The 15,021-nt window shown below is 46.4% G+C and overlaps 1 protein-coding gene across 5 annotated transcripts in view; it reads left to right on the plus strand.

Annotated features, from left to right (window-relative positions):
* The first annotated feature begins 6,722 nt into the window (after positions 1 to 6,722).
* Positions 6,723 to 15,021, plus strand: part of C2H10orf143 (chromosome 2 C10orf143 homolog) — a 101,041-nt gene continuing 92,742 nt past the window's right edge. For 3 of the 5 annotated variants that reach the window (XM_067024230.1, XM_067024215.1, XM_067024238.1), the window contains exon 1: positions 6,723 to 9,214. In XM_067024230.1, the coding sequence (XP_066880331.1) occupies positions 9,146 to 9,214 (69 nt within the window). In that variant the 5' untranslated portion in view covers positions 6,723 to 9,145. Of the gene's footprint in view, positions 9,215 to 9,412; positions 9,571 to 15,021 lie in introns of those variants that run through there. The other 2 variants (XR_010838756.1, XR_010838755.1) reach the window with 2 other exon arrangements.

A 15,021-nucleotide genomic window follows, 5' to 3' on the forward strand; every position in this document is an offset into this window, starting at 1 on the left:
GAGATATTATTTTGAAAGTTGAAAATGATGGGTTATTATTATTGTTATTCTTATTTGCCTTAATGAAATATTCCTGGATCATTATAAGGATTGCATTTAGAAAAATCTTATACTGAGTCTTGCCATAAAAAATAATAATAACCTGGGCTTCCCTGGTGGTGTAGTGGTTGAGAGTCCGCCTGCCGATGCAGGGGACACGGGTTCGTGCCCCGGTCCGGGAGGATCCCACATGCCGCGGAGCGGCTGGGCCCGTGAGCCATGGCCGCTGAGCCTGCGCGTCCGGAGCCTGTGCTCCGCAACGGGAGAGGCCACAACAGTGAGAGGCCCGCATACCGCAAATAATAATAATAATAATAATAATAAAAATAACCTGAGCTAAAATGACATGGGAACAAAACCATGACCCTTAGGAAGATGAACATGCACTGACTTTCTAGAGAGACAGGCATCCTTCAGATTACCCCTCTTGGGATGGAGCAGCTGTCCACGGCGCGTGGGCCCTCAAGTCACCTGTGTACTGTCGAGCTGAAGACCAAGGCAGAAGATGCAGGCAGAGCCTGGGGACCTGTAGGCGGTCCTGACTGGCCACTCGTTAGTAACGCTTTGATGGTGGCACGGAAGCATAAGATGTAATCACCAGACAAGAGGTGGACTAGTGGACGGCTTGTGCGCTCTGTTTTTCCTTGTCCCATTGAACAGCCCAGAGATGTTAGATGTCTTTAGCTAGAAACAGCCCAGAGGGGCCAGGAGGGCAGGGGCACCTGTCTTGAGGCCTCCCTGGGCTGTGGCTGGAGCTGACGCCACACAGCTACCTCTGCTGAGCTCATTCATTCACCGGCCTAGCTCTGAGTACTCACGCTGGGTCCCGCCTGTGCTGGGCGCTGGGGACACAGATTCTTAAGAGGAGAAGCCCTTGGCCACACACTCCCTTGCATGAACCACTTCGAATGCAAAGGTGGGTGATCAGAATAAAGATTATTCATGTCCAGGTGCAGCAGAGGCTCACCTTGAGGAAGCTGACTGGGACTCTGTACCTGCCAGCAGCGTCTGGAAAATTGGGTGGTGAAATTAAGGGCCTTGGAGCAACTAGCAGAGCTGTTTTGTTTGTTGAACTGTTGTTGTTTGTTTGTTTGATCAAACTCACAGGGTTTGCAGCTTAACAAGGAGGCTTTCCACCGGAACCAAAGGCAAGGCCAGCAGAAGGGTAAGAAATCCAGACAGAGTTGTGTCCGAATTCAGGTCCGCCCTTCAACCTTTTGCAGCCCTGGGCACCGTAGGCAACATCTCTGAGCCTGACGTTTCTCTGTTCCTTTATCTGAACATGAAGACAGCCCGAGCCCTGCTGTGTTGCTGGAAGGATGAAGTGAAATCAATGTTGCAAAATTGGCCACTAAAGTCTGTTAACGCCCGGTGTATGGTGATTTCCTGAGTGCCGACTGCAGGCCTGGATCTGCCCGGTGGAGAACAGCCCTCCTGGAGGGATATGGAACATCAATGGATAAAAAAAGAAAGCCTCCCACCATCCAGGCATGAGTGCCCCGAGGGACCGGAATCAGGCAGATGGGGTGGGGGCGGGGTGGGCTCGGCTCCTCTCCGGAGGGGCGGTTCCCTCGGCCTCTGAAAAACAGGAAGAGCTGTTGTTGCAGTTTAGGGAGAGGTGTTTCTAGGCAAAGATGATAACTGACATTGTCATATAATGTCTAAAGACATTGTGAATTTCAAAGGAAAAAAACAACCTATTCTAGGGCCCAAAGTAGTTCTGGGAATTTTTTTTTTTAAATAAGAGGGGAAGAAGGAAGGGAACGAGCATTTATTAAACACTTATTATGTGCCAGGCTATGTGTTTCTGGAGATATACATGTATATAGATAACACTATATATATTCTCTGTTACATGCCAACAGGATAAGCAGAGGTAGCCATTTTTTAGAGAGGTCATTAAAGATTTAAAGGAGGAAGGTTAAGTCAATGGAAGAGTAGAAGTCATGACTTTGCAACAGTTGAATCAAAACTGTTTCTGGGGCTTCCCTGGTGGCAGAGTGGTTAAGAATCCGCCTGCCAATGTAGGGGACACGGGCTCGAGCCCTGGTCCGGGAAGATCCCACATGCCACAGAGCAACCAGGCCCGTGAGCCACAACTACTGAGCCTGCGCGTCTGGAGCCTGTGCTCCTCAACGAGAGGCCGCGATAGTGAGAGGCCCACGCACCGCGATGAAGAGTGGTCGCCGCTTGCCGCAACTAGAGAGAGCCCTCGCACAGAAACGAAGACCCAACACACCCAAAAATAAATATAAAAATTAATTAATTAATTAAAAAAAAAAAAAAACTGTTTCTGGCCCCCTCCTCACAGCACATACACAGACGCACAAGACACATGCGCATGCGCACAACCCATCTTAGGGAAGCTGAGCTGAGCATGTTATTGAAAACAACCCCCAGCTTCTCCAAGAAGCTCTGACTTCCCTGGAAGGCTTTATTCCTATTTTACAGATGAGGGAACTGAGGCTCCGGAATGAACACTCTCCCCAGCACACCTCACTAGTTAGGCAAACAAAACCTCTCCACAAACTTCCTGCACCCCGATTGGTCGGTCCAGGGCTGGGCTGGGAAACACGAGATTCCTCATCCCAGCTACAGTGAACAGCAAGCTTGCCAAGTACCACGCATCACGCTGGGCACTGGACAGACAGTGTCTCGCTGTAAACTCGGAGCACTCCACTGTAGGAGGCACCGGTTATGTATATATTTAAAGCTGAGAAATCGAAGCAGCTTGCCCAGGTGCTGGAAATTGGCCAGGTGGAATTGGAACTCAGGTACCTTCCTCTGAGAGCCGCTTTCCCTGTAGCTGGTGTGCAAGGTGACTGGAAGTGGTGCACAGAGAAACAACTTTTCTTTTAATAGTTAACTTTTGTTTATTTTTATTGTGTTAAAATATACATAGCATAAGATGACCATTTTAATCATTTTTAACTGTACAGTTCAGTGGCATTAAGCACAGTCACGTTGTTGTGCAACCATCACCACCACCGGCGTCCAGAACTCTTTTCATCTTCCTAACTGAAATTCTGCCCCCGTTCAACACCAACTCTTCATTCCCCTCCCCCAGCCCCCAGGAGCCACCCTGCTGCTGTCTGTCTCTGTGAGTCTGACTACTCCGCTATTTCATAGAAGTGGAATTGTATTGTACTTGTCCTTTTGTGACCCGCTTATTTCATTTCGCATAATGTCCTCGGGTTCATCCATGTTGTAACCTGTGTCAGAATTTCCTTTCTTTTAAAGACTGAATAATATTCCATTGTATGGATGGACCGCATTTTGCTTATCCATTCACCCATCTATGGTCACTTGGGCCGTTTCCACCTTTTGGCCATTGTGAATAGTACTGCTATGAACATAGGTGTTCAAATCCCTTCTTTCCATTACTTAGTGTGCATACTGAAAAGTGGAATTGCAGGATCATATGATAAATTTATGTTTAACTTTTTGAGGAAATACCATACAGTTTTTAATAATGGCTGCACCATTTTACCTTCTCACCTTCTCCCCTCAAACAGGGGTCCCAGTTCCCCCACATCCTAGCCAACACTTGTTTGTTTGTTTGTTTTATAATAGCCCTCCTAACGCAGGGGTCCCCACTCCCCAGGTCATGGACCAGTGCTGGTCCGTGGCCTGTTAGGAACGGGGCCGCACAGCAGGAGGTGAGCAGCAGGCAAGTGAGCAAAGTTTCGTCTGTATTTACAGCCACTCCCCGTCACTTGCATTACCTCCTGAGCTCCACCTTTTGTCAGATCAGCGGCAGCATTAGATTCTCATAGGAGTAGGAGCTCGAACCCCACTGTGAACTGCAAATGCAAGGGATCTAGGTGGCGCACTCTTCATGAGAATCTAATGCCCGATGATCTGAGGTGGAGCTGAGGCAGTGATGCTAGGGGAGCGGCTGCAAATCCAGATCATCATTAACAGAGAGGTTTGACCGCACAGACCCCATAATGAATCAACTGCTTGCAGACTCATATCAAAACCCTATCAGTGAGTGGCAAGTGACAATTAAGCTGCACATTATGGAGTAGACTGGACATAAGCAACACACTTCGGGTGTCACTGTCTCCCATCACCCCCATCTAATTGCAGGACAACAAGCTAAGTGTTCCCACTGATTCTGCATTATGGTTAGTTGTATAATTATTTCATTATATATTACAATGTAATAATAATAGAAATAAAGTGCACAATAAATGTAATGTGCTTGAATCATCCTGAAACCATCCCCCCATCTCCCTGGCCCATGGAAAAATTGTCTTCCACGAAACTGGTCCCTCGTGCCAAAAAAGTTGGAGACCGCTGTCCTAATGGATATGAAGAGGCATTTCATTTGGTTTTTAAAGAATTTTTTTTTTTTTTTTTTTTTTTTTTTGTGGTATGCGGGCCTCACTGTTGTGGCCTCTCCCGTTGCGGAGCACAGGCTCCGGACGCGCAGGCTCAGCGGCCATGGCTCACGGGCCCAGCCGCTCCGCGGCATGTGGGATCTTCCCGGACCGGGGCACAAACCCGTGTCCCCTGCATCGGCAGGCGGATTCTCAACCACTGCGCCACCAGGGAAGCCCAAGAATTTTTTAAAATTAATTAATTTGTTTATTTTTATTTTTGGCTGCATTGGGTCTTTGTTGCTGCGCACAGGCTTTCTCTAGTTGCGGTGAGCAGGGGCTACTCTTTGTTGCGGTGCGCAGGCTTCTCATTTCGATGGCTTCTCTCATTGCGGAGCACAGGCTCTAGGCACACAGGCTTCAGTAGTTGTGGCTCGCGGCAGCATGTGGGATCATCCTGGACCAGGGCTTGAACCTGTGTCCCCTGCACTGGCAGGCAGATTCTTAACCACTGCACCACCAGAGAAGTCTCTCTCATTTGGTTCTGATTTGCATTTCCCTAATGAGTAGTGATGTTGGGCATCTTTTCATGGCCATTTGTATGTCATCTTTGGAGAAACGTCCATTCCAGTCCTTTGTTTTTTAAATAAGTTGTTTTTTGTTGTTAAGTTGTAGGTGTTCTTTTTTTAAAAACAAAAAAAAATTTATTTATCTATTTTTGGCTGTGCTGGGTCTTCGCTGCTGTGCATGGGCTTTCTCTAGCTGCAGTGAGCGGGGGCTACTCTACCTTGCAGTGCATGGGCTTCTCATTGTGGTGGCTTCTTTTGTTGCAGAGCACAAGCTCTAGGCGCGTGGGCATCAGTAGTTGTGGCACGCAGGCTCAGTAGTTGTGGCTCGCGGGCTCTAGAGTGCAGGCTCAGTAGTTGTGGTGCATGTTAGTTACTTAGTTAGTTAGTTAGTTGCTCCGCGGCATGTGGGATCCTCCCGGACCAGGAATCAAACCTATGTCCCCTGCATTGGCAGGCAAGTTCTTATCCACTGAGCCTCCAGGGAAGCCCCTGTAGGTGTTCTTTATGTGTTCTGGATGTTAACTTCTTATCAGATATATAATTTGCAAATATTTACTCCATTTCTTGGGTTGCCTTTCACTGTGTTAATAGTGTCCTTTGATGCACAAAGGTTTTACTTTTTTTTTTTTTTTTTTTTTTTTGTGGTACGCGGTTCTCTCACTGTTGTGGCCTCTCCCATTGCGGAGCACAGGCTCCGGACGCACAGGCTCAGCGGCCATGGCTCATGGGCCCAGCCGCTCCGCGGCACATGGGATCCTCCCAGACCGGGGCACGAACCCGTGTCCCCTGCATCGGCAGGCGGACTCTCAACCACTGCTCCACCAGGGGAGCCCAAAGGTTTTACATTTTTATACAGTTCAGTTTATCTAATTTTTCCTTTGTTGACTGTGTTTTTGGCATCATATGCAAGAATCCAATGTCATGAAGCTTTCTCCTGTTTTCTTCTGTTAATGTATTTAACATATTAGAATAACAAGTCCTTTAAACTATCACTTTATAGATATTTTGTATTATTTTTAAAGTCTTAAATTTTAAGATATTAAGAATTTAAATATGCTAGGTAAATAGTAGGAGAGGTTTAGTATACATCTTTTGGTTGGTACCCAAATGACTGATGTTTGGTAAATAGTGTGATAAGCTAAACTGCGTCCTTCTAAATATACCAATTGTGTTAAAGAAAAAAGTAATCATGACATTTGTTAAAGAATGATAAGGCAGACCTTATTCAGGGGGACCATTGTGACAAGTATAGGGACTGCTGATATGGGCTTTCGCGGAGTGGAGAGAGACTGGGCTCAACTCTAAATACAAGGGAAAGTGGTGATTGATAGACAAGGAGCATGGCAGGGTGGGGAAGTGGGGTCAGTGGATGGAAAATGTCTACGGGGAAACATCAGGGGTAAGGGGAGAGAGATTCTAGCTGAACTACCATAGCAGCATTCTGGCTGAAAGCAGGCCACCATGACCAGACAACCCCTGGGGGATGATGGATGAGGAGGAGCCCAATCGGATACCAAGGGTGGTCAGATACCAAGGCTGGGGGCTTCTGGCCAAGCTGCCATAGCAAGATTCTTGCTGAAATTGGAAAACGCAAGGATGAACTCGGGAGCCCAAAGGTCAGAGCCTAGTTGATAAGAGATTTAGAGGAACCTGAGTAGAGTTTGGTCAAGGAGACCATCTGTCACTACTTCAGGGACTAAGCGTTTGTACCCCCATTACCCAATGTTTGGCTCAAGCATCTGAAAAAGCAGCCCTAGGTGCAAAGAACAGTGAAATTGAAACTGGACGACAAAGCAGGTCATTTAATCTCAACTGCAAGACACATACATGCAAAGTTTTTAAAGTAGAGGTAGTAATACAGGTACACAGTAGTATTTTATTTTCAATTCTGAAATGCAAAAAGTTCTAAAACTTAGAAGTTTCCCTCTAAGTTTGGAGCAAGCTCATTGGAACTAACATAAGACTATAGCCTTTATATATGCCACTTCGGGTTAATATTTGTGAATATTCACACATTTTTGCTGCAGAAACATTGTCTTTGATTATAAGCTGTTCCAGACCCCGCTGAAGGTGTTTCATGCAGTATGCATACTGCCCTTTAACACAGAATCCAAAAAATTTTGAATTACAAAACAACATCTGGCCCCAAGGTCCCCCACCCCCATCTTTATTGAGCTATAACTGACATTTGTTGTGTAAGTTTACTGCATACAATGTAATGATCTGATATATGTAATGATCTATGTATATACTGCAAAATGATTACTACAATCAGGTAAGTTAACACATCCATCACCTCACATAGTTACATTTTGTGTGTGTGTGTGTTGTGTGAGAACTTTTAAACTCTACTCTCTGAGCATCTTTCAAATATATAAAGAAAACAGGATTGTTAACTGTAATCACCATGCTGTATATTACATGCCCAGAACTTAATCACCTTGTAACTGGAAGGTCCCAAGGGTTTCTTTTGTGTGTGTGTGGTACGCGGGCCTCTCACTGCCGTGGCCTCTCCCGTTGCGGAGCACAGGCTCCGGACGCGCAGGCGCAGCGGCCACGGCTCACGGGCCCAGCCTCTCCGCGGCATGTGGGATCCTCCCGGACTGGGGCACGAACCCGTGTCCCCTGCATTGGCAGGCGGACTCTCAACCACTGCACCACCAGGGAAGCCCCCAAGGATTTTTGATACAGGATTAACTAGCAGTCCTAGAAGTACTAGTAGTAGGATTGAGTACTTAGGTTGTGTCAGCCATTGTTCTAAGCACTTTATATTTAATCCTCCCAATACCAGAAGAGTCATAATCTTTTATAAATGAGAAAACTGATGTAATTAGCTACTTAATTTGCTGAATATCCTGCAGAAAGTAGCCCAATTGAGTAGGGATTCATGCTTTTCACCACAACGGGTAAGGACAAGTCTTTGTGACAAAAGATGCCTCCAACTGCAGCCAAATGGTAAATTTACAGTGACTCAAATAACAGAGACAAGACAAGACATCTGGAGATTGGTGGTCAGCTGGTTTGGGGTTGGTTCAGAAGCTCACATTGTTAGAGCCTGGATGCCTTCCTACTTTTCACTAAGTTTCCAACCAGCTGCCCTCATGGTGATAAGAAGGCTGCAGCAGTTCCAGGGAGCTTCCACTGGCAAGAACACCAGGAAAGAACTAACCCCCCAACCATTCAGCCCCTTTTTTAAACAGTAACGAACATCTGTCCCAGAGCCAACCATGCCCCTAACAGACCCACTAGCCAATCACTGTCAAAGGACTGGCTTATACCAATTTTAGTTAACCAGAAAGGATCTCGGGCTCGGCGCTTTGGTGCAGAAACCGGCTGGGGCTCCGCGGTGGGGTGCGGGGGCCGGCCGAGTCTGAGCACGCTCCAGCCTGGACAGGTTGGCTGACTCCTGACCCTCGGCTCCCTGAGATGAGGGCAGTGCACCTCCGCACAGCGCTGGGTCGGGGGTGCGATGCCCACGGTTTGGGGACTGTTCACAGAGGGAATCCCACCCCACGACGGCGCAGACAGCAAGGCCTCGGTTTCCCCTTCCGCACAACCCAAAGGCCCCGGCAGCTCAGGCCTGCAGCCTCAGAGAAGCGGGATGTTCCCGGGGCCTCCAGACGAGAAGCTACCGTGCACCGAGCAAGCCCGACAGGAGGTCACTGCACGGCAGCGTAGCAGCCCGCGGCCCGCTCCCGCCCGGAAGTTGAAGCTGTATCCCCGGGACTACATCTCCCAGAGACGCCAGAGCTTCTCCCATGCTGATAAGGCCCGCTGCGCCTTCTATCAGCCAACCAGCCACAGGAAGACGGCCGCAGACGGGGCTCGGAGACCAATCACGAGAAAGGAGGCGGGCGCTCCTCCAGCCGGTCCAGGGTCTGTAGTCGAATCGTGGCGAAACCCTAAGAGTAGGTTCTTTGGAGCCCCACGGCCGACTCAGTGATCGGAGAAGTGACGGCCAGCCCTCTTCCCGAATCAATGACCTGAGGCAAACGTCCCCTCGCCTCCTCAAGGCTCTGGCCTCCGCTACTCCTGCCTGTCGCCTGGGTCCGCCGGGTATTAAGGGTTCCTTGTGGCGCCCCGCCCCCAACCCTTCATTGGCTCCCCCGGGGCACGTGGGCGAAGAGGGCGTGGTCTCGGCGGCGTGGGCTGGCGGCGGCACCTTGCATCCTGTGGGGATGAGAGGTTGCGCGGACTCGGGCCTGGGCCCGTATGGACCTCCTGGCGCTGGGCCGGTGGCGACGGCGGAGGCCAGAGGAGCTGCAGGTTCCGGGGGACGCGGTGAGTCCCCCGGGTCCTGGGCCTTAGGAACGGGAAGGCGGCGGCTCTCGGCGGTCCCCCATTGGGCCTCGCGTCTCCAGGGGCCCTGCCTGGGAGGAGGCCCGGCCTCAGCGAGGCACGCGCACCTGCTGTGGCGGAGCGTAGTGGGCGGGGCCGCTCCTCAGGCCGCGCCTGCGCAGAGATGCGAACCAGGGCGCTCTGGAGCACTGGAGACGTAGGGTCCCTCAGATGTGCGCGGGGCTCCCTGCATGGTCTCTGATGTCTAGGTCAGGGGGATGTCCCGCGTTCTGCACGCCAATGTTCCTAAGTCACGTCTCCACGTGCAGGCGCTGGGCTGGGTGTGGTATGGGTGCCAGGTGAGTAGACACGCCAGTCCTTTGCTGTGAGAGAGCAGGGTTAGAGGTGATCAGTAAGGGGGGCCAGGGCCTAATCAAGCTGCGGTGGGTGGGTAATCGGGTCTGTGTGAGGCTTGAAGGGGAAACAGTGTGGGTAGGAAGCGCGTAGGCTTTTAGGGAACTGAAAGAAGTCCTGTGGGATTGGAGCAGGAGGGCTGGGCCTCTGAGCTGCGCTCTTGTCCAACACCTGTGCCTGCGAATTGCTGTTTCTCACTTCATCTCGTTTATTTCCTTCTAAGAGCAGCAAGGATCTGCCACCATCCCGAGCTTCTTAATTGTTTGTCTGCTTCTTCTGGACCTACGGGCTCCATAAGCATGGGGTGTGCCTTCTGAGTTAATGCAGGCAACGTTTTTCTCAAATGTTTTGCACGGAATAGCAGGAGTGACGAGCTTTCTACTCTTCAGCATGTTTCCTCACCACCCACTGCCTGACCACGAGCCAGTATCACTTATGTTCTGTCACAGTGGCACCCCACTCCCTTGTGCCATAGTACAGGGCATAGGTTAAGCTTCTGTAACAGAGGGACTTCAAACGACTTTGGCTCAAACTGGATGGAAGTTTGATTCTCCCGTACATTACAGTATGGAGATGAGCCCAGGGCCGTGGAACACAGAGCCGCTAAATAAAAGTATGGGACTGGTGGTACCCAGATCAAAGACATCCAAGGACCCAGTTTCCTTTGGTCCGTGGCTTCACCACTCCCTGGGTGTTGTCCTCCAGACAGTGGGAAGTAAATAGTAGAATGACACGATCATACTGACATTTAAAGAGCTAACTCTTTCCACAGAGCAGCTTTGTGGGAAATGAAAGGGTTAGTGGTCAGAGGGGAGGCCAGGAATAAATAGATCGTGAGAGGCGACAGAGGTTCAAACAGGAGTGAGATGGTGACAGTACACAGACTTGGCTGTATATTTTGGAGGAAGAACTGTCAGATCTTGCTGGTGGAGTGGATGTGGAAGGAAACGTAAAGGGAGGAGTCCAGGTGACTCCCAGGGTTGTGACTTGAGCATCCAGATATGCAGTGGTGCTGTCATTGAGGAGAGATTGATGTGTGACTGCAGGAGAAAATGAGGAATTCCTGTTAGGCCACACTGAGCTGTACGTCTTACAGACATTTAGCAGAGATGTGGCAGATACTGCCAGTCTTGGAGTGGCTACCATGTGGGTTATCAGTTTCACAACAACCCGTTACTATACCCGTATTACCAATGAAGAAACTCAGGTACATGGGGCTTCCCTGGTGGCGCAGTGGTTGAGAGTCGCCTGCCGATGCAGGGCACACGGGTTCGTGCCCTGGTCCGGGAGGATCCCACATGCCACGGAGCGGCTGGGCCCGTGAGCCATGGCCGCTGAGCCTGCGCGTCCGGACCCTGTGCTCCGCAACGGGAGGGGCCACAGCAGTGAGAGGCCCGCGTACCGCAAAAAAGAAACTCAGGTACAGAGAGAGGTTAATCAACTGGCCTAAGGGTACACAGCTAGCAAGTGGTGGCAGTAGGCCTTAAACCCCACTGTCTGCCTCCAGAGCCTGTGTTCTTAACCACTGGGCTCTACAGCTTCCCATGGGGTGCTTGTGGAACTAAAACATGAGACGTCAAAACGAAGTCCTAAATTGGCCATAAAATGATGAAAAGTGTGATGCCATGGGCTGTCAGGGGTGGGGAGCTGGAGGTCACTATTGATCAGAGAGAAGAGGAAAGGCTTAATGGAAGAAACCTTGAGTGATCTTTCAGATTGGAATTGCTGAAATTAAATGCCCAGGTTGAGGCTACAACACTTCCTGATTGTGACCAAAGAAGGATGAGGTGGTATCTTATTGCTGTGCTGTATATTGCCTCCTACTGTGTCCTAGTCTTTGATCTAATAATCCAGATTGAGTTCAATTAAGTAGCCAAGCTCTTGTCCCAAGTTTTCCATTCTCTCTCTCACACCCCCTTTCAGAATTTGGTCACTCAGGAAGTGCAGCTCCTTTCCTACCTCTGTGACAGCTTAGTGGCCCTACACCCTGTGCGTTAAAAGCAGCTGTGGAGTTAGGAGCTACAGCCACCAGGACCCATCTCTGGAATGAGTGAGTCTCATGAACCAGAGTCAGGTGCCTCTCCTGTAATCTTGTTAAGTGTCCTGATCATGGTAAGGTTGACTCATGTGGTAACAGGTGTAGCAGTGAAATATCAGCAGTGTTTATCGCTTCCTTTGGGTAGCCGTTTTTTGAGCATCTGTTGTGTTATCGGGAACTGATCTAGGCTCTGGAAGAAGAGACGTGAGGTCCTTGCTTGGGCTGACCCCGTGACTCGGGGCTCCTCTCAGCCCCTGCCCACCACACTCACCCTTCCTTTCAGAATAGAAGTTTCTGCCTAGAACACCTGAAGATTCATGTCTGCTCAGCCTTTCATCTCCCTGAAGACTCTCCTTCCAAAAAAGCTCTGTAAAGAGCAAGTTCTCTAGGCAGAGCATACCTGAGATTCCTGGGCTCACGTCGAATTGATGTTTTTTTCTGGTTTCATCTGAGTTGATCCAAGATCCCTTTTCCCAGCTTTTGATTCCTAGGGATAAGTGGCGCATTTCCAGTGTTGTAATTTCTTTCCATTCTTTGTCGATGTCCTTTAGAAATAAAATAGAAGGATACATTAATTCATTGACTATTACAGGGTTTTTTGCCTATCAGTTTTCTTTCCTTTTATTTATTTTTGAACAACATCATTGGGGTATAACAAACTACAAGTATTTAAAGTGTACAATTTGGCTTTTTGGCTATTATAAATAATGCTTTTATGAACATGTTCAAGTTTTTGTATAGACATCTATTTTCATTTCTCTTGGGTATATACCTAGTGATGGAATTTCTGGATCATATGGTAACTCTCTAACCATTTGAGGAACTGCTAAATTGTTTTCCAAAGTGGCTGCCGCATTTTATATTCCCACCAGCAGTGTGTGAGGGTTTCAGTTTCTCTGCATCGTCACCAACACTTAATCTGCTTTCTAAATTGTAACCATTCTAAGTGGATGTGAAGTAATACCTCTTTGTAATTTTGATTTGCATTTTCTTGATAACTAATGTTGAGCATCTTTTCATGTGCTTTTTTGGTTATTTGTATATCTTCTTTGGAGAAATGTCTGTTAGATCCTTTGCCCATTTTTAAATTGGGTTGTTGTCTTTTTATTATTAAGTTGTAATAGTTGTTTGTATATTTTAATACCAGTCCCTTATTGGATACATGATTTTCAAAATTATTCTATTTCATACCCCAGTTTTTTTCCTAAAAGTCATAGTTTTAGCTTTTACATTTAGGTCTACATTCCATTTCAAGTTAATCTTTATATATGGTGTGGGGTAAGGTTCCAACTTCATTCTTTTGTATGTAGGTATTAAGCTGTCCAAGCACCATTTGTTGAAAAGACTATTCTTTCCCCCCATTTAGTTGTCTTGGCACCTTTGCTGAAAACCAATCCACTGTAAATGTGAGGGTTTTTTTCCTGGATTCTCAGTTCTGTTCCATTGATCAGTATGTCTGGCCTTATATCAGTACCATACTGTCTTGAATACTGTAGCTTTATAGTAAGTTTTGAAACCTGGAAGTGAGAGTCCCCCAACTTTGTTCTATTTCAACATCGTTTTTGCTATTCTGGGTTCCTTGAATTTCCATAGGAATTTTAGGATCAGCTTGTCAATTTCTGCAAAGAAGTCAGCTGGAATTCTGATAGGGATTGTACTGAATCTATAGATTAATTTGAGGAATATTGCTATCTTAACAATATTAAGTGTCTGATCTATGTACATGTGATGTCTTTCTAAGTTTCATTGCTTTTTCTCTATTGCTTTTCTATTTACTGTGTCAATAATTTTCACTCTCATCTTCTTCATTTCCTTTTTTCTTCTCATGTTGGGTTCACTGGTTCTTTTGTTTCTTGTGACTGAAGGTGGATTCTGAGGTCACTGGGTGGAGGCCTTTCATGTTTTCTAATGTAGGCACCGACCGCTATACATTTCTTCTTTAGTGCCTGTAATGTTTTGTTTTTTATTTTTTCAGTTCAAAATGCTTTATAATTTTCCAGTTGATTTTTTCTTTGATGTATTTGTTATTTAGAAGTGTGTTATTTAGTTTCCAAATATTTGGGGATTTTCTAGAGATCTTTGTTACTGCTTTCTAGTTTAATTCCACTGTGGTCCAAGAACATACTTGGTGTGACTTGAATCCTTTGAAGTTTACTGACACTTTTTTCTTTTTTTAAAATTTAATTTAATTTTAAAATTTTATTGTAGTAAGAATGCTTAACATGAGATCCGTCCTCTTAACAAATCATAGGTGTACAATCAGTTATTGTTGACTGTAGGTACAGTGTTGTACAGCAGGTCTCTGCTGATGAATAACTCCATTTCCTCCTCTCCACAGCCCCTGGGAGTTAGCATTCCAGTCTTCGTTTTGTGAATTTGACTATTTTAGATACCTCGTATAAATGGAATCATGCAGTACTCGTCTTTCGTTATCTTGCTTATTTTGCTTAGCATAATGTCTTCAATGCCCCTCCATGTTGTTGCATATTGCGAAATTTCCTTCTTTTTAGGGCTGAATGGTATTCATTGTTTGAATATACCACATTTTCTCTATCCATTCATTTGAAACGGACATTTAGGATGTTTCTACATCTTGGCCATTGTGCATAGTGCCGCAGTGAACATGGACATGCTAAATATCTCTTTGAGATGTTGATTTCAGTTCTTTTTGATAAATGTCCAGAAGTAGGGTTGCCAGATCATATGGTATTTTTAATTTTTTTGAGGAACCTCCATACTGTTTTTCCTATGAGATGACTTCTTTTATGACTCAAAATATGGTTAGTCTTGGAAAATGTGTATTCTGCTGTTGAGTGAAGTGTTCTATAAGTGTCAGTTACGTCAAGTTGGTTGATAGTTTGGTGTATATCTTCTGTATCCTTAACAATTTTTTTCATGTCCTATAATATTTTTAATGTTCTAACAGTTTTTGTGAGATGGTATTGAAACCTCTGAATATAATTGTAGATTTGTCTTTTCTCCTTGCACTTCTATAAGTTTTTGTTTCATGTACTGTGAAACTCTTACGTGTATATACATTTATGAATTGTATGTCATCTTGATTAAATGACTCCTTTGTCATTAAGAAATCACCTTTTATATCCCTGGTAACATTCTCCATTCTGAGATATATTTTGTCTGATATTAGTATAGCAACCTTAGCTTTCTGTGGATTAGTGTTAGCATTGTATGTCTTATTTTTTCACCTTTTTACTTTTAATATATTTGTATCTTTGTATTAAAGTGAGTTTCTTGTAGACAGTCTATAATTGGGGGGTTTTTGTTATTCAGTCTGACAATCTCTGCCTTTTCTTTAGAGTATTTAGTCTATTTACTTTTAATGTGACTGTTGATATAA

This window comes from Kogia breviceps, chromosome 2 (assembly GCF_026419965.1).
Source record: "Kogia breviceps isolate mKogBre1 chromosome 2, mKogBre1 haplotype 1, whole genome shotgun sequence".
In the NCBI taxonomy this organism is placed as follows: domain Eukaryota; kingdom Metazoa; phylum Chordata; class Mammalia; order Artiodactyla; family Physeteridae; genus Kogia; species Kogia breviceps.